The 24343-nt window shown below is 49.5% G+C and overlaps 1 protein-coding gene across 1 annotated transcript in view; it reads left to right on the forward strand.

The window, feature by feature from the left end:
* Positions 1 to 74: 74 nt before the first annotated feature.
* LOC311118363 (unconventional myosin-XV-like) overlaps positions 75 to 24343 on the forward strand; it is a gene marked incomplete at both ends in the record, with an annotated part of 81880 nt that continues 57611 nt past the window's right edge. The window contains 10 exons of the mRNA XM_084193170.1: positions 75 to 138; positions 246 to 305; positions 834 to 909; positions 1285 to 1400; positions 2336 to 2454; positions 5072 to 5213; positions 14534 to 14645; positions 20222 to 20296; positions 23326 to 23531; positions 23617 to 23723. Of these exons, the coding sequence (XP_084049296.1) occupies positions 75 to 138; positions 246 to 305; positions 834 to 909; positions 1285 to 1400; positions 2336 to 2454; positions 5072 to 5213; positions 14534 to 14645; positions 20222 to 20296; positions 23326 to 23531; positions 23617 to 23723 (1077 nt within the window). The remainder of the gene's footprint in view (positions 139 to 245; positions 306 to 833; positions 910 to 1284; positions 1401 to 2335; positions 2455 to 5071; positions 5214 to 14533; positions 14646 to 20221; positions 20297 to 23325; positions 23532 to 23616; positions 23724 to 24343) is intronic.

The raw sequence follows: 24343 nt of genomic DNA on the forward strand, positions 1-24343 counted from the left end.
TAAAGACAGCTTCAACCATCCCCTGGTGCTGGACCTCATGTTCAGTTCTAACGTCAGTGTGTTCCTGGTTTCAGGTGTTCTACCCTAAAGACAGCTTCAACCATCAACCTGGTGTTGGACCTCATGTTCAGTTCTAACGTCAGTGTGTTCCTGGTTTCAGGTGTTCTACCCTAAAGACAGCTTCAACCATCCCCTGGTGCTGGTCCTCATGTTCAGTTCTAACGTCAGTGTGTTCCTGGTTTCAGGTGTTCTACCCTAAAGACAGCTTCAACCATCCCCTGGTGCTGGACCTCATATTCAAACAGGTGGGACAGTTTATTTTTATTTTTTTTATAACATATTAAACTGTTATAATATCCACTGTTATCACATTCCCATAACACTGTTTTTAAACACGGTTATTAATGAACTATCAACACCGCCACACTTTAAGCCATTCGAGCTTGATTGTGGTGACGAGACGGCGTAACCATGGCAACACAGCAGGACTCTCTCTCTCTCCTGACCTGTAGAATAGTGAGGTTTCTTCATCCCTCTCTCCTCCTCTTCCTCTTCCTCCTCTTCCTCTCTCCTCCTCTTCCTCTCCTCCTCTCCTCCTCTTCCTCTTCCTCTCCTCCTCTTCCTCTTCCTCTCTCCTCCTCTTCCTCTTCCTCTCTCCTCCTCTTCCTCTCCTCCTCTCCTCCTCTTCCTCTTCCTCTCTCCTCCTCTTCCTCTTCCTCTCTCCTCCTCTTCCTCTCCTCCTCTTCCTCTCTCTCTCCTCCTCTTCCTCTCCTCCTCTTCCTCTCCTCCTCTTCCTCCTCCTCCTCTCCTCTCCTCCTCCTCCTCCTCTCCAGATAGTGAATGACACTCTGTCTGAGGCGTGTGTTAGAATCTCCAGTCGGGAGAGGGTGAAGATGAAGTCTCTGTTTGGTGAGTCAACTACATTACCCACACTGCTCTGGGGGGGGGGGGGGGGGGGGGGGAATTGTTAGTTCACTGGAAAATACCTGTTGTTATTGTTTAAGTCCCCGCGTGGCTCAGTTGGTAGAGCGTGGCGCTTGCAACGCCAGGGTTGTGGGTTCGCATTCCCAAGGGGGACTGGTACAAAAATGTATGCACTCATTTTACATTTACATTTACGTCATTTAGCAGACGCTCTTATCCAGAGCGACTTACAAACTGGTGCATTCACCTTATGATAGCCAGTGGGACAACCACTTTTTTTTTTTTACACTCAATACTGTAAGTTGCTCTGGATAAGAGCGTCTGCTAAAATGTAAAAACAGCCTTGTGTTTATGTAACAGAGAAACATGACATAGACCATAACATGGACACAGTGGACGAGGCAGTGAAGAAGGAAGTTGTCACAGCAGCCAGGGAATCCTGGGATATCTACTTCTCATGCCTGTTTCCTGCCTCTGTGAGTCACATGACTTCCTGTTGCATCACATGACTTCCTGTTGCACAACATTACATCCTGTTGCATCACTTTACTTCCTGTTGCATCACATGACTTCCTGTTGCATCACATGACTTCCTGTTGCATCACATGACTTCCGGTTGCATCACATGACGTCCGGTTGAATCACATGACTTCCTGTTGCATCACGACTTCCGGTTGCATCACATGGCGTCCGGTTGAATCAAATGACTTCCTGTTGCATCACATGACTTCCTGTTGCAACACATTACTTCCTGTTGCATCACATGACTTCCTGTTGCAACACATGACTTCCTGTTGCATCACATTACTTCCTGTTGCATCACATGACTTCCTGTTGCATCACATGACTTCCTGTTGCATCACATGACTTCCTGTTGCATCACATGACTTCCTGTTGCATGACCTGTGTGTGTTTGACCTCTCACCTCTGTGTGTAATGTCAGTATAGTTTAATCCAACACCGTTTATCTTACCAATGTGTGTGTGTGTGTGTGTGTGTGTGTGTGTGTGTGTGTGTATGTGTGTGTGTGTGTATGTGTGTGTATGTGTGTGTGTGTGTGTGTGTGTGTGTGTGTGTGTGTGTGTGTGTGTGTGTGTGTGTATGTGTGTGTGTGTGTATGTGTGTGTGTGTGTGTGTGTGTGTGTGTATGTGTGTGTGTGTGTGTGTGTGTGTGTGTGTGTGTGTGTGTGTGTGTGTGTATGTGTGTGTGTGTGTATGTGTGTGTGTGTGTGTGTGTGTGTGTCTGTGTGTGTGTGTGTGTCTGTGTGTGTGTGTGTGTCTGTGTGTGTGTGTGTCTGTGTGTGTGTGTGTCTGTGTGTGTGTGTGTGTGTGTGTGTGTCTGTGTGTGTGTGTGTGTGTGCGTCTGCGTGCGCGTGCGTATGTGTGCGTGTGTGTGTGTGTGTGTGTGTAGGGTAGTGCGGGTACAGGTGTCCAGGTGCTGTCTGTGTCTCACAGTGGGATCAAGCTCCTGAAGACAGTGAAGAGCAGCGCTAAAGAGTCGGACTACTTCAGAGTCCTACGACCTTACACGTATGTTATCCTAACACTAACCCTACTACGACCTTGCACGTATGTAATCCTAACACTAACCCTACTACGACCTTGCACGTATGTAATCCTAACACTAACCCTACTACGACCTTACACTACATACCTCTAACCCTAACACTAACCCTACTACGACCTTACACTACATACCTCTAACCCTAACACTAACCCTACTACGACCTTACACTACATACCTCTAACCCTAACACTAACCCTACTACGACCTTACACTACATACCTCTAACCCTAACACTAACCCTACTACGACCTTACACTACATACCTCTAACCCTAACACTAACCCTACTACGACCTTACACTACATGCCTCTAACCCTAACACTAACCCTACTACGACCTTACACTACATACCTCTAACCCTAACACTAACCCTACTACGACCTTACACTACATACCTCTAACCCTAACACTAACCCTACTACGACCTTACGCTACATACCTCTAACCCTAACACTAACCCTACTACGACCTTACACTACATACCTCTAACCCTAACACTAACCCTACTACGACCTTACACTACATACCTCTAACCCTAACACTAACCCTACTACGACCTTACACTACGTACCTCTAACCCTAACACTAACCCTACTACGACCTTACACTACATACCTCTAACCCTAACACTAACCCTACTACGACCTTACACTACATACCTCTAACCCTAACACTAACCCTACTACGACCTTACGCTACATACCTCTAACCCTAACACTAACCCTACTACGACCTTACGCTACATACCTCTAACCCTAACACTAACCCTACTACGACCTTACACTACATACCTCTAACCCTAACACTAACCCTACTACGACCTTACACTACATACCTCTAACCCTAACACTAACCCTACTACGACCTTACACTACATACCTCTAACCCTAACACTAACCCTACTACGACCTTACACTACATACCTCTAACCCTAACACTAACCCTACTACGACCTTACACTACATACCTCTAACCCTAACACTAACCCTACTACGACCTTACACTACATACCTCTAACCCTAACACTAACCCTACTACGACCTTACACTACATACCTCTAACCCTAACACTAACCCTACTACGACCTTACGCTACATACCTCTAACCCTAACACTAACCCTACTACGACCTTACACTACATACCTCTAACCCTAACACTAACCCTACTACGACCTTACACTACATACCTCTAACCCTAACACTAACCCTACTACGACCTTACACTACATACCTCTAACCCTAACACTAACCCTACTACGACCTTACACTACATACCTCTAACCCTAACACTAACCCTACTACGACCTTACACTACATACCTCTAACCCTAACACTAACCCTACTACGACCTTACACTACATACCTCTAACCCTAACACTAACCCTACTACGACCTTACACTACATACCTCTAACCCTAACACTAACCCTACTACGACCTTACACTACATACCTCTAACCCTAACACTAACCCTACTACGACCTTACACTACATACCTCTAACCCTAACACTAACCCTACTACGACCTTACACTACATACCTCTAACCCTAACACTAACCCTACTACGACCTTACACTACATACCTCTAACCCTAACACTAACCCTACTACGACCTTACACTACATACCTCTAACCCTAACACTAACCCTACTACGACCTTACACTACATGCCTCTAACCCTAACACTAACCCTACTACGACCTTACACTACATACCTCTAACCCTAACACTAACCCTACTACGACCTTACACTACATACCTCTAACCCTAACACTAACCCTACTACGACCTTACACTACATACCTCTAACCCTAACACTAACCCTACTGCGACCTTACACTACATACCTCTAACCCTAACACTAACCCTACTACGACCTTACACTACATACCTCTAACCCTAACACTAACCCTACTACGACCTTACACTACATACCTCTAACCCTAACACTAACCCTACTACGACCTTACACTACATACCTCTAACCCTAACACTAACCCTACTACGACCTTACACTACATACCTCTAACCCTAACACTAACCCTACTACGACCTTACACTACATACCTCTAACCCTAACACTAACCCTACTACGACCTTACACTACATACCTCTAACCCTAACACTAACCCTACTACGACCTTACACTACATACCTCTAACCCTAACACTAACCCTACTACGACCTTACACTACATACCTCTAACCCTAACACTAACCCTACTACGACCTTACACTACATACCTCTAACCCTAACACTAACCCTACTACGACCTTACGCTACATACCTCTAACCCTAACACTAACCCTACTACGACCTTACGCTACATACCTCTAACCCTAACACTAACCCTACTACGACCTTACACTACATTTATTTATTTATTTATTTCACCTTTATTTAACCAGGTAAGCCAGTTGAGAACAAGTTCTCATTTACAACTGCGACCTGGCGCATACCTCTAACCATTCTGTGGTCTGACCCATCTCTCAACGATTGTGACAATATTAGCAAAGATGTCTCCGTAGTTATTCTGTCTTCATGTATCTCCATAGTTACGTTGTCTCTCTGTCTCCATAGCTACGCGGACATCCTTTTTGTGACCATGCCTTCAGAGAACATGCTGGAGTTTAATCTAACCAATGAGAAGCTGATTCTGTTCTCAGCCAAGGCTCCACGGGTCAAACACATGGTGGACTGCTTCATCACTGAGATCAAGAAGGTACACAATACTAATACTAATACACAACTGCTTCATCACTGAGATCAAGAAGGTACACAATACTTAATACTAACACACTACTACTTGATTACTGACATTAAGAAGGTACACTATACGTAATACTAACACATAACTACTTTATTTCTGACATCAAGAAGGTACACAGTACTTAATACTAACACACAACTACTTTATTTCTGAGATCAAGAAGGTACACAGTACTTAATACTAACACACAACTACTTTATTTCTGAGATCAAGAAGGTACACAACACTTAATACTAACACATAACTACTTTATTTCTGAGATCAATAAGGTACACTATACTTCATTCTAACACACAACTACTTTATTTCTGACATCAAGAAGGTAGACACACAATACTAACACACAACTACTTCATCACTGAGATCATAAGGTACACAATACTTAATACTAACACACAATTACTTTATTTCTGAGATCAAGAAGGTACACACTTCACGCATGCTAATGACTCGTGGACAGTGTAGTTAAATGGTAGTGTAGATCTGTCCTGATAGTGGGATGTGTGAGATTAGGAGCAGCATTAGTTCTGGTGGACACATCACTGTGTCATCTCTAGGAAGGTGAGGGGACATTTGGCCCTCAGACTGGCAAAGAGAGAGGAGCTCCATTACATTAGACCGTAGTTCTAGGTTCACACCAAACACATTTATCTTTCACATATGGGTAGTACCGAGAAATGAACCCACTCTCCTGGCGTCGCAAGCACCACACGCTACCAACTGAACTACAGAGGACCATGTTCTACCAACTGAGTTACAGAGGACCATGTTCTACCAACTGAGTTACAGAGGACCATGTTCTACTAACTGAACTATAGAGGACCATGTTCTACTAACTGAACTACAGAGGACCACGCGCTACCAACTTGTCACACCCTGGCTATGGGACTCTAGTTGTTGAGCCAGGGTGTGTTTGTTCTATGTGGTGTGTTTCTATGTTGGGGGTTCTGGTTTGTTGTTTTCTATGTTTGCCTTAGTGACTCCCAATCAGAGGCAACGAGTGTCAGCTGTTCGTTGGTTGTCTCTGATTGGGAGCCATATTTAAACTGTCTGTTTTTCATTCGGGGTTGTGGGATTTTGTTCGTGTTGTAACCATAGACGTCACGCATCGTTGTTTATTGTTTTGATCGTGTGATCGTTTAATAAATATAATATGTTCACCTTCAACGCTGCGCATTGGTCCTCCTCATTAGACGATCGTGACAGAAAATCCCACCAAGATGTGACCAAGCAGAGTGTCCAGGAGCCATCGCCAGGGAGATCCCTAACAGATCTCCTTCGCCTCCTCGACTGGGTCAAGCCGAGTGAGGAAGAGAAGGGCTTGACCTTGTGGCAGAAGGGCGAACGGCTGGCGAGGGACATGGAGACCTGGTCCACGGGTAGGAGAGACGCCCAGAAAATTTTTAGGGGGGGGCTAACGCCGTGGACGACGGGCCAGCAGGAGACCGCGGCAGAGCGGCCCAGCGGATTGGCAGAGGAGGACGCCAGGTTACGGGAGTCACTGGTCACCAGGGGGAAGGAGGTTGTAGAGGCACGGCGAGAGGTACTGGCGTGTGTTGCCAGTCCGGTCCGGCCTGTTCCTGATCCCCACGTAGGGCCAGTGGTGTGTGTTCCCAGTACGGTCCGGCCTGTTCCTGCCACTCGCACCAAGTCAGTGGTGCGCGTCGTCAGCCCGGTCCGGCCCATTCCTGCTCCCCGCACCAAGTCAGTGGTGCGCGTCGTCGGCCCGGTCCGGCCCGTCCCTGCTCCCCGCGCCAGGTCGGTGGTGCGTTTCGTCAGCCCGGCTCGGCCCGTTCCTGCTCCCCGCACCAAGTCAGGGGTGCGCTTCGACAGCCCGGCTCGGCCCGCTCCTGCTCCCCACACCAAGCCAGTGGTGTGCGTCGTCAGTCCGGCACGGCCCGTGCCTGTTCCCCGCACCAAGTCAGGGGTGCGCTTCGACAGCCCGGCTCGGCCCGCTCCTGCTCCCCACACCAAGCCAGTGGTGTGCGTCGTCAGTCCGGCACGGCCCGTGCCTGTTCCACCGGTGGCTGGTCCGGCACCGGTCAGAGGCTTCACGTCGGAGCTAGAGCAATCCGCTCCACCAGTGTTCAGTCCAGCTCCGGCCAGCAGGGCCAGACCGGACCAGGGGTACTTTGGGGGGTTAGAGAAGGAGTGGGGGTCAAGCCCGGAGCCAGAACCGCCGCCTAGGAGGTATGCCCACCCAGCCCTCCCCTGTTTTGCTCTTTTTGAGGCGCGGTCGCAGTCCAGGGTGTGTTTGTTCTATGTGGTGTGTTTCTATGTTGGGGGTTCTGGTTTGTTGTTTTCTATGTTTGCCTTAGTGACTCCCAATCAGAGGCAACGAGTGTCAGCTGTTCGTTGGTTGTCTCTGATTGGGAGCCATATTTAAACTGTCTGTTTTTCATTCGGGGTTGTGGGATTTTGTTCGTGTTGTAACCATAGACGTCACGCATCGTTGTTTATTGTTTTGATCGTGTGATCGTTTAATAAATATAATATGTTCACCTTCAACGCTGCGCATTGGTCCTCCTCATTAGACGATCGTGACACAACTGAGCTGCAGAGGACCATGTTCTACTAACTACAGAGGACCATGTTCTACTAACTGAGCTACAGAGGACCATGTTCTACTAACTGAACTACAGAGGACCATGCTCTACTAACTACAGAGGACCATGTTCTACTAACTACAGAGGACCATGCTCTACTAACTGAACTACAGAGGACCATGTTCTACTAACTGAACTACAGAGGACCATGTTCTACTAACTACAGAGGACCATGTTCTACTAACTGAACTACAGAGGACCATGCTCTACTAACTGAACTACAGAGGACCATGCTCTACTAACTACAGAGGACCATGTTCTACTAACTGAACTACAGATGACCATGCTCTACTAACTACAGAGGACCATGTTCTACTAACTGAGCTACAGAGGACCATGTTCTACTAACTGAACTACAGAGGACCATGCTCTACTAACTACAGAGGACCATGTTCTACTAACTACAGAGGACCATGTTCTACTAACTGAACTACAGAGGACCATGTTCTACTAACTGAACTACAGAGGACCATGTTCTACTAACTACAGAGGACCATGCTCTACTAACTACAGAGGACCATGTTCTACTAACTGAACTACAGAGGACCATGTTCTACTAACTGAACTACAGAGGACCATGCTCTACTAACTACAGAGGACCATGTTCTACTAACTACAGAGGACCATGCTCTACTAACTGAACTACAGAGGACCATGTTCTACTAACTGAACTACAGAGGACCATGTTCTACTAACTAACTACAGAGGACCATGCTCTACTAACTGAACTACAGAGGACCATGCTCTACTAACTGAACTACAGAGGACCATGCTCTACTAACTGAACTACAGAGGACCATGTTCTACTAACTGAACTACAGAGGACCATGCTCTACTAACTGAACTACAGAGGACCATGCTCTACTAACTGAACTACAGAGGACCATGTTCTACTAACTGAACTACAGAGGACCATGTTCTACTAACTGAACTACAGAGGACCATGCTCTACTAACTGAACTACAGAGGACCATGCTCTACTAACTGAACTACAGAGGACCATGCTCTACTAACTGAACTACAGAGGACCATGTTCTACTAACTGAACTACAGAGGACCATGCTCTACTAACTGAACTACAGAGGACCATGCTCTACCAACTGAACTACAGAGGACCATGCTCTACTAACTGAACTACAGAGGACCATGTTCTACTAACTGAACTACAGAGGACCATGCTCTACTAACTGAACTACAGAGGACCATGTTCTACTAACTGAACTACAGAGGACCATGCTCTACTAACTGAACTATAGAGGACCATGCTCTACTAACTGAACTACAGAGGACCATGTTCTACTAACTACAGAGGACCATGTTCTACTAACTGAACTACAGAGGACCATGCTCTACTAACTGAACTACAGAGGACCATGCTCTACTAACTACAGAGGACCATGCTCTACTAACTGAACTACAGAGGACCATGTTCTACTAACTACAGAGGACCATGTTCTACTAACTGAACTACAGAGGACCATGCTCTACTAACTGAACTATAGAGGACCATGCTCTACTAACTGAACTACAGAGGACCATGTTCTACTAACTACAGAGGACCATGCTCTACTAACTGAACTACAGAGGACCATGCTCTACTAACTGAACTACAGAGGACCATGTTCTACTAACTACAGAGGACCATGCTCTACTAACTGAACTACAGAGGACCATGTTCTACCAACTGAACTACAGAGGATCATGCTCTACTAACTGAACTACAGAGGACCATGTTCTACCAACTGAACTACAGAGGACCATGCTCTACTAACTGAACTACAGAGGACCATGTTCTACTAACTACAGAGGACCATGTTCTACTAACTGAACTACAGAGGACCATGTTCTACTAACTGAACTACAGAAGACCATGTTCTACTAACTGAACTACAGAGGACCATGTTCTACTAACTGAACTACAGAGGATCATGCTCTACCAACTGAACTACAGAGGACCATGCTCTACTAACTGAACTACAGAGGACCATGCTCTACTAACTACAGAGGACCATGCTCTACCAACACACATATTCTGCACACACATCAACAAGATATCACAGTCTGACTTCATTATTAGACGTAACATGGACAAACGTCCATTTTTCACAGTTAAGTTTAGGCATTAATTCCGACTGGTTTAAGGTAAGGGCTAAGGTTTGGGATAGGGTTAAGTTCAGGCATTAATTCCGACTGGTTTAAGGTAAGGGCTAAGGTTTGGGATAGGGTTAAAGGTTAAGTTCAGGCATTAATTCCGACTGGTTTAAGGTAAGGGCTAAGGTTTGGGATAGGGTTAAAGGTTAAGTTCAGGCATTAATTCCGACTGGTTTAAGGTAAGGGCTAAGGTTTGGGATAGGGTTAAAGGTTAAGTTCAGGCATTAATTCCGACTGGTTTAAGGTAAGGGCTAAGGTTTGGGATAGGGTTAAAGGTTAAGTTCAGGCATTAATTCCGACTGGTTTAAGGTAAGGGCTAAGGTTTGGGATAGGGTTAAAGTTCAGGCATTAATTCCAACTGGTTTAACAGAAGTCTAACGCAAACGTTCTGGTTTAAGGTTAGGGTTAGGATTAACGCCACGTTCTGGTTTAAGGTTAGGGTTAGGGTTAACGCCACGTTCTGGTAATCAAGTGTTTGACTGACTGCTAAACAGCTTCACTGGGTAGAAAGCCTAGGTGACCACATTGGTACAAGTTTCCAGATAATATTTGTATTTCTTTGAAACGTAGAGTTATATTTATTCGTTTGAGTGTGTTGAGAAGGGAAGCGCAGACAACAGCTTGGAAATGAAGATGAAGAACGTATTGAATAAGGAGCTACTTCTTTCTTCAGCCTTATGCACCACAACACACTGCTATTGCCTCATAACCATATTACATAGGCTATTTACATGGACTATATCACAGGGACCTGTACACCTAAATGTAGGCCTGTTACAGGAGGGGGTCGCAGTTCCGGAACGATCCACTAGGTGTCCTCCTCCGACAACCTTAGGCACCTTCTCACTCACAGTCTGGACTAATCATGATCCTATTGGTGTCACCTGTGTCTACCTGTTCACCTGTGTGTTCATGCCCTCACTTCCCTGTGTTCCCTTGCTCAGTTTTCTCTGCTAGTTTCTCAATGCTCAGCAGTACTAATCAGTGTCTGATCGGTATGGACAGGTACTCGAGAAGTGTTCTCCCTGTTTCTTTATTATTTCAGTCGTAGTTACTATTTCGTAGTTTGGCTGTCAGCCTGTTTTTGGAGATTTATTTGCTCCACCTTTCTGTTGTTGTGTTAAGTCCGTTGTTTTGTATCCTGGCTTCGGGACCACCAGTAAAGATCCTTGTTTCACCATCTCTGCCTACTGCCTACTGTCTATCCTGTACCGCACCTGGGTCACACCTCACCCCAACCCTTACAGAAAACTGAGCCAATATGGACCCAGCGGAGGCAGCACAGTATCAGAGCTCATTGGCAACGCAAGGAGCCATGCTGAACCAGCACGACCGCAGCCTGCAGCAGATCACCGAGAATCTCCGCCAGCTGACGATCGGCGTGCAGAGCCGGGTGGACACCCGACCAGCACCAGAAGCCGGCGGAGCGGAAGCCACAGCAGCGGCGTCTCCAGTCTTGCCTGCGACATCGTGGGAACCCCGCCCACCACCTCCGGAGAGATACGACGGACATCCAGAGGGCTGCAGGGAATTCCTCACCCAGTGTTCCCTGGTATTCAGCCTACAACCCTCCTCCTTCCCGATGGAGCAGGGCTGGGTGGCCTACATCATCACTCTGTTGACGGGTCGGGCCCTTTCCTGGGCTACCGCGGAGTGGGAGAGCCAAACTCCGGCGTGCTCCGACTCCTACCAATTCACCCGGGAGCTACGCAAGGTGTTCGACACCTCTCGGGTGGTGTCGGGGCACGAGGCCCGGGAGGCGGCTCACGGCCTGTCGGCAGGGTGAACGTTCGGTGTCGGACTACTCCGTGGAGTTCCGGACCTGGGCTCGAGAGGCAGGATGGGAAGAGGCCGCCCTGGTCGTCCTTTACGCCCAGGGGCTGAAAGGGATGAAGGACGACCTCTCCTTCAGGGAGTTGCCTGAGCAACTGGACGGCCTCGTCGACCTCTCGGTGTGGGTAGCTGCATAGCCTCCTCCTGAGGCGTCTCCTCCTTGAATCAGCGTCGTGAGAGGGCGCACGAGAGAGGGATGACGCAAGGCTCGCCTCCGTGTCCCCCTATCAGCCCGGAGGCTTTCCGCCGATTCAGGGAGGAGACGCCTCAGGAGGAGGCTATGCAGCTGGGGGCGGCGTGCATGTCCAGGATGGAGAGGCAGAGGCGTCTGCGCCAGGGACGTTGCCTGCACTGTGGCCAGGCAGGTCACCACTTCGACTCATGCCCGGAGAAGCCGGGAAACGGGAGGGCTCCAAGTATTGGGAGGGGTACTAGCGAGCCAGAACCGAAACCCCAACTCCAGAGACTTCCGGACTTTTCTCCCCGTCAGGGTTCAGTGGGCCCACGTTGCGCGTCGGGCGCATGCACTGGTTGATTCTGGGGCCGCAGGAAACCTGATGGACGCGGGGCTGGCCCAAGGGTGGAGCGTTCCGTTACTCTCCCTCTCCGAGACAGTTCCGGTCATGGGCCTGGACGGCAGGCCATTGGGGTCGGGCTTCATCACCCGGCGCACTGTCCCCGTGCGTGTCCGTGTGGCGGCAGGGGGGCTATGGGAGGATATCCAGTTTTTCATTGTGGACTCTCTGGAGTGTCCCCTCGTCCTTGGGCACCCCTGGCTGGTCGCCCACAAAACCCAGATAGACTGGTCCACGGGGCGGCTCATCCTGGAGGGAGGCTCCGCCCCCGTCCTGTTCCGGTCTCCACCGACCACTCATCAGCCCAAACCACCGTCCCAAACCACCTACCAGTCCTCACCTCTTCCCCAGGTCCCGCACTCCGAACCGCCTACCGCCCTAGCGGCGGTTGCCACCGGGAGGACGGCGGCTACAGACTCCGTCACCGACCCAGACCTGGCAAGCGTTCCCCGGGAGTATTGGGATCTGGGGGAGGTGTTTAGGCCCAGACCTGGCAAGCGTTCCCCGGGAGTAATGGGATCAGGGGGAGGTGTTTAGTAAGAGACGTGCCAGATGCCTACCTCCTCACAGGCCATTCGACGGAGCTATCGATCTCCTGCCGGGCGCCATGCCCACACAAGGGCGATTGTTTTCCTTGTCCCGGCCGGAGACGCTGGCCATGAGGGAGTGTATCGATGAGGCACTCGTCGAGGGTCACATCCGCCCATCTACCTCACCCGCGGGCGCAGGCTTCTTCTTCATGGGGAAAAAGGACGGTGGGCAACGGTTGTGCATTGATTACCGGGCGCTCAACAACATCACGGTTAAGAACCGCTACCCACTCCCCCTGATGATGACGACATTCGAGTCATTGCAGGATGTCCGGATCTTCACCAAGCAGGACTTACGAAATGCCTACAACCTTTTGAGGATTCGGGAGGGGGAAGAGTGTTTTTAACACACCCAGTACCAATTCATGCCGTTCAGTCTAGCCAACGCACCTGCGGTGTTCCAGGCGTTGGTCAATGACGTGCTCCGGGACCTCCTCAACCACAGCGTCTTTGTGTATTTGGATGACATCCTACTATTTTGTAAGGACATGAGTGAACACCAGCAGTACGTTCGGCAGGTCCTCCAACGCCTTCTCCGTCCCCGGCTCTACGTCAAGGCGGAGATGTGCGTGTTCCACACAGAGACAGTCTCCTTCCTGGGGTTCATCGCCCCCCCTGACCGCCCCCCTGACCACCCCCCTGACCGCCCCCCTGACCGCCCCCCTGACCGCCCTCACCCAGACGAGCGGGGATTCGGCCCCGGTCCTAGGGCATCCTGATCCATCCCTGCCGTTCATTGTGGAGGTGGATGCTTCAGACGTTGCGGTGGGAGCAATCCTGTCCCAGCAGTTCATCACGGATGGTAAGACTCACCCCTTCGCGTTTTTCTCCTGTCGGCTGTCCCCGGCGGAGCGGAATTGCGACGTGGGGAACCGTGAGCTGCTAGCGGTCAAGCTTGCCCTGGGGGAGTGGAGGCATTGGCTAGAGGGGGCCACCCATCTATTTGTCGTATGGACTGACCACAAGAACTTAGCCTACATTCAGGGGGGCAAGAGGCTCAACTCGCGCCAGGCCAGGTGGGCGTTGTTCTTCACCAGGTTCCGGTTCACCATCTCGTACCGTGGACCTGGTGGAGAGGGACGCCCCCTGATTGCTGTCCCAGTTTCGTGGGGAATGGATAGTTTATTTGTGTTAGTTGCCGAGTCAAGGATAAACACCACTTGTTACCGACCAAGCTGAACAACCATAACCTGTTGGAGGTTTTCAAATCTCCATCTGGTGGCGAGGTGCAAGTAGTTTAACAATTGCAATTGGATGTGGCTCTACCGTTTAAGATCTCTGATCGGTTGATTTGTTATTTTGTTACCAGAAATACAAATGACCTCTCCCTCTCTCCCCCCTCTCTCCCCTCCCCCCTCTCTTCCCTCCATCCCCCCCTCTCCCCTCCCCCATCTCCTCCCCCCTCTCCCCTCCCCCTTTCCCCTCTCCCCCTCTCCCCCCTCTCTCTCCCCCCTCTCCCCCTCTCCCCTTCCCCCTCTCCCCCCCTCTCCCCCCTCTCCGCCTCTCCCCTCTTCCAGGACTCTGAGTATGTGGTAGCAGAGCGTAACTTTGTGACAGACGAGCGTTCTCTGCTCACTTTCCATAAAGGTGACATCATCAGGTTGCAGGTCATGGACGGACTGCAAAAGGGTGAGCCCCGCCCCCCATGCCCACTGATGACATCACAGCCCAATGCATACAGTTGAAGTCGGAAGTTTACATACACCTTTTAGCCAAATACATTTAAACTCAGTTTTTCACAATTCCTGACATTTAATCCAAGTAAAAATTCCCTGTTTTAGGTCAGTTAGGATCACCACTTTATTTTAAGAATTTGAAATGTCAGAATAATAGTAGAGAGAATGATTTCTTTCAGCTTTTGTTTATTTAATCACATTCCCAGTGGGTCAGAAGTTTACATACACTCAATTAGTATTTGGTAGCATTGCTTTTAAATTGTTTAACTTGGGTCAAACGTTTCGGGTAGCCTTCCACAAGCTTCCCACAATAAATTGGGTGAATTTTGGCCCATTCCTCCTGACAGAGCTGGTGTAACTGAGTCAGGTTTGTAGGCCTCCTTGCTCGCACACGCTTTTTCAGTTCTGCCCACACATTTTCTATAGGATTGAGGTCAGGACTTTGTGATGGCAACTCCAATACCTTGACTTTGTTGTCCTTAAGCCATTTTGCCACAACTTTGGAAGTATGCTTGGGGTCATGGACTGTATTCGGTGGACCCCGGCGAAGCACGAGGCTAGCTTACCCACTACTTGGACCAACAAAGCTAGCTAGCTAGCGGGTAGCTACTGGTAACTTTTTGCAACTGTGGTTAATTGTTTCCAATGTTATTTCATGCTTAAGAGTACCTGTGATTGAGCCAGCTAGCTGCTACCATTCAGCTGTTTTTCTAACCTCATCCGAGGCATTAACGTTAGGTGGTTGGTAGCTGCTGTACTTAATTACAGCTACTGATGACAGTCTGCTGTAGTTTACAACAATTCTAATTTCTAAAGTGGAAGTTGGGAGAGTTTTACTCGGGTGGTTCAGTGAAACAATTATAGTTTCTGAGGTGGAAGTTGGGAGAGTTATATATATTTTTTTTTTTGGTGAGGGAGGCCTGCTCTCTCCTTTCCCTGATGTTTAGTTCATTTCATTCCGATCTCCTCTGCATTATTGTAGCCATCTGCTGGAGCCTGTCAACTATGCCTCTGCCTATCCCTGTTCTCTCCTCTCCGCACAGGCTACACAAACGCCTCACACCGCGTGGCTGCTGCCTCTCTAACCTGGTGGTCCCTGCACGCACCACACACCTGGAGTTCCAGGTCTCAGGCAGCCTCTGGAACTGCCGTTCTGCCGCCAACAAGGCTGACTTCATCCCAGCCTATGCTACCCTCCAGTCCCTCGACTTCCTGGCGCTGACGGAAACATGGATTACCACTGAAAACACTGCTACTCCTACTGCTCTCTCCTCGTCTGACCATGTGTTCTCGCATACCCCGAGAGCATCTGGTCAGAGGGGTGGTGGCACAGGAATCCTCATCTCTCCCAAGTGGTCATTCTCAATTTTTCCCCTAACCCATCTGTCTATCTCCTCATTTGAATTCCACGCTGTCACAGTCACTAGCCCATTTAAGCTTAATATCCTTGTCATCTATCGCCCTCCAGGTTCCCTTGGAGAGTTCATCAATGAGCTTGACGCCTTGATAAGTTCCTTTCCTGAGGATTATTTATTTATTTATTATTTATTTATTTATGTCATTTAGCAGACGCTCTTATCCAGAGCGACTTACAGGAGCAATTAGGGTTAAGTGCCTTGCTCAAGGGCACATCGACAGATTTTTCACCTAGTCGGCTCGGGGATTAGAACCAGCGACCTTTCGGTTACTGGCACAACGCTCTTACCCACTAAGCTACCTGCCGCCCCGAAGGATGGCTCACCCTTCACAGTTTTGGGGGATTTCAACCTCCCCACGTCTACATTTGACTCATTTCTCTCTGCCTCCTTCTTTCCACTCCTCTCCTCTTTTGACCTCACCCTCTCACCATCCCCCCCCACTCACAAGGCAGGCAATACGCTTGACTTCATCTTTACTAGATGTTGCTCTTCTACTAATCTCACTGCAACTCCCCTCCATGTCTCCGACCACTACTTTGTATCCTTTTCTCTCTCGCTCTCCTCCAACACTACTCACTCTGCCCCTACACAGATGGTAACGCGCCGCCGCAACCTTCGCTCTCTCTCTCCCACTACTCTCTCCTCTTCCATCCTATCATCTCTTCCCTCTGCTCAATCCTTCTCCCTCCAATCTCCTGATTCTGCCTCCTCAACCCTCCTCTCCTCCCTTTCTGCATCCTTTGACTCCCTGTGTCCCCTATCCTCCCGGCCGGCTCGGTCCTCCCCTCCAGCTCTGTGGCTTGATGACTCATTGCGAGCTCACAGAACAGAGCTCCGGGCAGCTGAGCGGAAATGGAAGAAAACTAAACTCCCTGCCGACCTGGCATCTTTTCACTCCCTCCTCTCTACATTTTCTTCATCTGTTTCTGCTGCTAAGGCCACTTTCTACCACTCTAAATTCCAAGCATCTGCCTCTAACCCTAGGAAGCTCTTTGCCACATTCTCCTCACTGCTGAATCCCCCCCCCCCTCCTCCCTCTCTGTGGATGACTTTGTCAACCACTTTGAAAAGAAGGTTGACGACATCCGATCCTCGTTTGTTAAGTCTAATGACACTGCTGGTCATGCTCACACTGCCCTACCCTATGCTTTGACTTCTTTCTCCCCTCTCTCTCCAGATAAAATCTTGCGACTAGTGACTGCAGGCCGCCCAACAACCTGCCCGCTTGACCCCATCCCCTCCTCTCTTCTCCAGACCATCTCCGGTGACCTTCTCCCCTACCTCACCTCGCTGATCAACTCATCCTTGACCGCTGGCCATGTCCCTTCCGTCTTCAAGAGAGCGAGAGTTGCACCCCTTCTCAAAAAACCAACACTCAATCCCACTGATGTCAACAACTACAGACCAGTATCCCTTCTTTCTTTTCTTTCCAAAACTATTGAGCGTGCCGTCTTTAGCCAACTCTCTTGCTATCTCTCTCAGAATGACCTTCTTGATCCAAACCAGTCAGGTTTCAGGACTGGTCATTCAACTGAGACTGCTCTTCTCTGTGTCACGGAGGCTCTCCGCACTGCTAAAGCTAACTCTCTCTCCTCTGCTCTTGTCCTTCTAGACCTGTCTGCTGCCTTTGATACAGTGAACCATCAGATCCTCCTCTCCACCCTCTCCGAGCTGGGCATCTCCGGCGCGGCTCACTCCTGGATTGCGTCCTACCTGACCGGTCGCTCCTACCAAGTGGCGTGGCGAGAAGCTGTCTCCGCACCACGTGCTCTCACCACTGGTGTCCCCCAGGGCTCAGTTCTAGGCCCTCTCCTTTTCTCCCTATACACCAAGTCACTTGGCTCTGTCATATCCTCACATGGCCTCTCCTATCATTGCTACGCTGACGATACACAACTAATCTTCTCCTTTCCCCCTTCTGATAACCAGGTGGCGAATCGCATCTCTGCATGTCTGGCCGACATATCAGTATGGATGACGGATCACCACCTCAAGCTGAACCCTGGCAAGACGGAGCTGCTCTTCCTCCCGGGGAAGGACTGCCCGTTCCATGATCTCGCCATCACGGTTGACAACTCCGTTGTGTCCTCCTCCCAGAGTGCGAAGAGCCTTGGCGTGACCCTGGACAACACCCTGTCGTTCTCCGCTAACATCAAGGCGGTGACCCGATCCTGCAGGTTCATGCTCTACAACATTCGGAGAGTACGACCCTGCCTTACACAGGAAGCGGCACAGGTCCTAATCCAGGCACTTGTCATCTCCCGTCTGGATTACTGCAACTCGCTGTTGGCTGGGCTCCCTGCCTGTGCCATTAAACCCCTACAACTCATCCAGAATGCCGCAGCCCGTCTGGTGTTCAACCTTCCCAAGTTCTCTCACGTCACCCCCCTCCTCCGCACACTCCACTGGCTTCCAGTTGAAGCTCGCATCCGTTACAAGACCATGGTGCTTGCCTATGGAGCAGTGAGGGGAACGGCACCTCCGTACCTTCAGGCTCTGATCAGTCCCTACACCCAGGCGAGGGCATTGCGTTCATCCACCTCTGGCCTGCTGGCTCCCCTTCCTCTGCGGAAGCATAGTTCCCGCTCAGCCCAGTCAAAGCTGTTCGCTGCTCTGGCACCCCAATGGTGGAACAAGCTCCCTCACGACGCCAGGACAGCGGAGTCACTCACCACCTTCCGGAGACATTTGAAACCCCACCTCTTTAAGGAACACCTGGGATAGGATAAAGTAATCCTTCTACCCCCCCCCCCAAAAAAAAAAAAAGTATAATTGTAAAGTGGTTATCCCACTGGCTATAGGGTGAATGCACCAACTTGTAGTTGCTCTGGATAAGAGCGTCTGCTAAATGACGTAAATGTGCCCTTGAGCAAGGCACTTAACCCTAATTGCTCCTGTAAGTCGCTCTGGATAAGAGCGTCTGCTAAATGACTAAAATGTAAATGTAAATGTAAATGTCATTGTCCATTTGGAAGACCCATTTGCGACCAAGCTTTAACTTCCTGACTGATGTCTTGAGATGTTGCTTCAATATATCCACATAATTTTCCTTCCTCATGATGCCATCTATTTTGTGAAGTGCACCAGTCCCTCCTGCAGCAAAGCACCCCCACAGCATGATGCTGCCACCCCCGTGCTTCACGGTTGGGATGGTGTTCTTCGGCTTGCAAGCCTCACCCCCTTTTTCCTCCAAACATAACGATGGTCATTATGGCCAAACAGTTCTATTTTTGTTTCATCAGACCAGAGGACATTTCTCCAAAAAATACGATCTTTGTCCCCATGTGCAGTTGCAAACCGTAGTCTGGCTTTTTTTATGGTGGTTTTGGAGCAGTGGCTTCTTCCTTGCTGAGCGGCCTTTCAGGTTATGTTGATATAGGACTCGTTTTACTGTGGATATAGATACTTTTGTACCTGTATCCTCCAGCATCTTCACAAGGTCCTTGTTCTGGGATTAATTTGCACTTTTCGCACCAAAGTATGTCCATCTCTAGGAGACAGAACGCGTCTCCTTACTGAGCGTTATGACGGCTGCGTGGTCCCATGGTGGTTATACTTGCGTACGATTGTTTGTACAGATGAACGTGGTACTTCAGGCGTTTGGAAATTGCTCCCAAGGATGAACCAGACTTGTGGAGGTCTACCATTTTTTTTCTGAGGTCTTGGCTGATTTCTTTTGATTTTCCCATGATGTCAAGCAAAGATGCACTGAGTTTGAAGGTAGGCCTTGAAATACATCCACAGGTACACCTCCAATTGACTCAAATGATGTCAGAAGCTTCTAAAGCCATGAAATCATTTTCTGGAATTTTCCAAGCTGTTTAAAGGCACAGTCAACTTAGTGTAACTTCTGCCCCACTGGAATTGTGATACAGTGAATTACAAGTGAAATAATCTGTCTGTAATCAATTGTTGGAAAAATGACTTGTGTCATGCACAAAGTAGACTTGCCAAAACTATAGTTTGTTAACAAGAGATTTGTGGAGTGGTTGAAAAACTAGTTTTAATGACTCCAACCTAAGTGTATGTAAACTTCCAACTTCAACTGTACATCCTCTAACTATAAGTGTGTGTGTGTGTGTGTGCGTTTGTGCGTGCGTGTGTGGTACAGGGTACAGCTATGGCGCTGTTGTGAGGAAGAAGGTGGTGTTTCTGGAGGAGATTAATAGAGACACGTCAGACTTTGGTGAGACGTCCCCTCTCCTCCTTCACCTCATCTCTCTCTCTCCTCTTCCTTCACCTCATCTCTCTCTCCTCTTCCTTCACCTCATCTCTCTCTCTCTCCTCTTCCTTCACCTCATCTCTCTCTCCTCTTCCTTCACCTCATCTCTCTCTCTCCTCTTCCTTCACCTCATCTCTCTCTCTCCTCTTCCTTCACCTCATCTCTCTCTCCTCTTCCTTCACCTCATCTCTCTCTCTCCTCTTCCTTCACCCCATCTCTCTCTCCTCTTCCTTCACCTCATCTCTATCTCCTCTTCCTTCACCTCATCTCTCTCTCTGTCCTCTTCCTTCACCTCATCTCTCTCTTCTCTTCCTTCACCTCATCTCTCTCTCCTCTTCCTTCACCTCATCTCTCTCTCTGTCCTCTTCGTTCACCTCATCTCTCTCTCCTCTTCCTTCACCTCATCTCTCTCTCTGTCCTCTTCCTTCACCTCATCTCTCTCTCCTCTTCCTTCACCTCATCTCTCTCTCCTCTTCCTTCACCTCATCTCTCTCTCTCCTCTTCCTTCACCCCATCTCTCTCTCTCCTCTTCCTTCACCCCATCTCTCTCTCCTCTTCCTTCACCTCATCTCTCTCTCCTCTTCCTTCACCTCATCTCTCTCTCTCCTCTTCCTTCACCTCATCTCTCTCTCTCCTCTTCCTTCACCTCATCTCTCTCTCCTCTTCCTTCACCTCATCTCTCTCTCTCCTCTTCCTTCACCTCATCTCTCTCTCTCCTCTTCCTTCACCGCATCTCTCTCTCCTCTTCCTTCACCTCATCTCTCTCTCCTCTTCCTTCACCTCATCTCTCTCTTCTCTTCCTTCACCTCATCTCTCTCTCCTCTTCCTTCACCTCATCTCTCTCTCCTCTTCCTTCACCTCATCTCTCTCCTCTTCCTTCACCTCATCTCTCTCTCCTCTTCCTTCACCTCATCTCTCTCTCCTCTTCCTTCACCTCATCTCTCTCTCTCCTCTTCCTTCACCTCATCTCTCTCTCTCCTCTTCCTTCACCTCATCTCTCTCTCTCCTCTTCCTTCACCTCATCTCTCTCTCCTCTTCCTTCACCTCATCTCTCTCTCTCTCCTCTTCCTTCACCTCATCTCTCTCTGTCCTCTTCCTTCACCTCATCTCTTTCCCTTCTCTTCCTTCACCTCATCTCTCTCTCCTCTTCCTTCACCTAATCTCTCTCTTCTCTTCCTTCACCTCATCTCTCTCTTCTCTTCCTTCACCTCATCTCTCTCTCTCCTCTTCCTTCACCTCATCTCTCTCTCTCCTCTTCCTTCACCTCATCTCTCTCCCTCCTCTTCCTTCACCTCATCTCTCTCTCCTCTTCCTTCACCTCATCTCTCCTCTTCCTTCACCTCATCTCTCTCTCTCCTCTTCCTTCACCTCATCTCTCCTCTTCCTTCACCTCATCTCTCTCTCCCCTCTTCCTTCACCTCATCTCTCCTCTTCCTTCACCTCATCTCTCTCTCTCCTCTTCCTTCACCCCATCTCTCTCTCCTCTTCCTTCACCTCATCTCTCTCTCTCCTCTTCCTTCACCTCATCTCTCTCTCCTCTTCCTTCACCTCATCTCTCTCTCCTCTTCCTTCACCTCATCTCTCTCTCTCCTCTTCCTTCACCTCATCTCTCTCTCTCCTCTTCCTTCACCTCATCTCTCTCTCCTCTTCCTTCACCTCATCTCGCTCTCTCCTCTTCCTTCACCTCATCTCTCTCTCCTCTTCCTTCACCTCATCTCTCTCTCCTCTTCCTTCACCTAATCTCTCTCTTCTCTTCCTTCACCTCATCTCTCTCTCTCCTCTTCCTTCACCTTATCTCTCTCTGTCCTCTTACTTCACCTCATCTCTCTCTCTCCTCTTACTTCACCTCATCTCTCTCTCTCCTCTTCCTTCACCTCATCTCTCTCTTCTCTTCCTTCACCTCATCTCTCTCTTCTCTTCCTTCACCTCATCTCTCTCTCCTCTTCCTTCACCTCATCTCTCTCTCCTCTTCCTTCACCTCATCTGTCTCTGTCCTCTTCCTTCACCTCATCTCTCTCTCTTCTCTTCCTTCACCTCATCTCTCTCTCTCCTCTTCCTTCACCTCATCTCTCTCTCCTCTTCCTTCACCTCATCTCTCTCTCTCTCCTCTTCCTTCACCTCATCTCTCTCTCCTCTTCCTTCACCTCATCTCTCTCTCCTCTTCCTTCACCTCATCTCTCTCTCCTCTTCCTTCACCTCATCTCTCTCTCTCCTCTTCCTTCACCTCATCTCTCTCTTCTCTTCCTTCACCTCATCTCTCTCTCTCTCCTCTTCCTTCACCTCATCTCTCTCTCCTCTTCCTTCACCTCATCTCTCTCTCTCCTCTTCCTTCACCTCATCTCTCTCTTCTCTTCCTTCACCTCATCTCTCTCTCTGTCCTCTTCCTTCACCTCATCTCTCTCTTCTCTTCCTTCACCTCATCTCTCTCTCCTCTTCCTTCACCTCATCTCTCTCTCTGTCCTCTTCCTTCACCTCATCTCTCTCTTCTCTTCCTTCACCTCATCTCTCTCTCTTCTCTTCCTTCACCTCATCTCTCTCTCTGTCCTCTTCCTTCACCTCATCTCTCTCTTCTCTTCCTTCACCTCATCTCTCTCTTCTCTTCCTTCACCTCATCTCTCTCTCCTCTTCCTTCACCTCATCTCTCTCTCCTCTTCCTTCACCTCATCTGTCTCTGTCCTCTTCCTTCACCTCATCTCTCTCTCTTCTCTTCCTTCACCTCATCTCTCTCTCTCCTCTTCCTTCACCTCATCTCTCTCTCCTCTTCCTTCACCTCATCTCTCTCTCTCTCCTCTTCCTTCACCTCATCTCTCTCTCCTCTTCCTTCACCTCATCTCTCTCTCTCCTCTTCCTTCACCTCATCTCTCTCTCTTCTCTTCCTTCACCTCATCTCTCTCTCTCCTCTTCCTTCACCTCGTCTCTCTCTCTCCTCGTCCTTCACCTCATCTCTCTCTCTCCTCTGTGTGTGTGTCTTCCCCTGTCTGTTGTTCTACCAGGTTGGAAGTTTGGAGCGGTGTGTGGTCGTGCAGGGGCGTTCCCGTCAGATTGTGTCCGTCCCGTCGCTGCTCCTGATTTCCTGTCCCTCCCGGCCGACCGCAGGGCGGCGCTTAAAGGAGGAGCAGGGCGTGTTGCCGTGACATCGGCTATGGCTGTGGCCGTGGCGTCCAGCGCGGCCGCTCACGAGATAGACCCCACCCTGGAGGTACACACTACATTACCACTACATTATATACTATAGTAGACACGCAGTACGACCTCTCTCTCTCTAAGCTGTTGTTGTGGTTTAGGAGGGGTTTGATGAGTTTCTAGAGATGGACGAGAGCGTTCTCCAGGACACGCAGTACGACATGGTGGAGTTCGCCAAGAAATACTACAGACAACCAGCTGCCAAGGGGTAAACACTCACACCACTCACACCACTCACACCACTCACACCACTCACACCACTCACACCACTCACACCACTCACACCACTCACACAACTCACACCACTCTCACACCTTCCACTGTGTCCCCCAGTAGTGTGTATTTACCCGTGGTTCCTCCCCCAGTAGTGTGTATTTACCCGTGGTTCCTCCCCATAGTGTACCACTGTCCCCCCCAGTAGTGTGTATTTACCCGTGGTTCCTCCCCATAGTGTTCCACTGTCCCCCCCAGTAGTGTGTATTTACCCGTGGTTCCTCCCCATAGTGTTCCACTGTCCCCCCCAGTAGTGTGTATTTACCCGTGGTTCCTCCCCATAGTGTACCACTGTCCCCCCCAGTAGTGTGTATTTACCCGTGGTTCCTCCCCATAGTGTTCCACTGTCCCCCCCAGTAGTGTGTATTTACCTGTGGTTCCTCCCCATAGTGTACCACTGTCCCCCCCAGTAGTGTGTATTTACCCGTGGTTCCTCCCCATAGTGTTCCACTGTCCCCCAGTAGTGTGTATTTACCCGTGGTTCCTCCCCATAGTGTTCCACTGTCCCCCCCAGTAGTGTGTATTTACCCGTGGTTCCTCCCCCAGTAGTGTGTA

This window comes from Coregonus lavaretus (assembly GCF_964263955.1).
Source record: "Coregonus lavaretus genome assembly, contig: HAP1_SCAFFOLD_1321, whole genome shotgun sequence".
NCBI lineage: Eukaryota > Metazoa > Chordata > Actinopteri > Salmoniformes > Salmonidae > Coregonus > Coregonus lavaretus.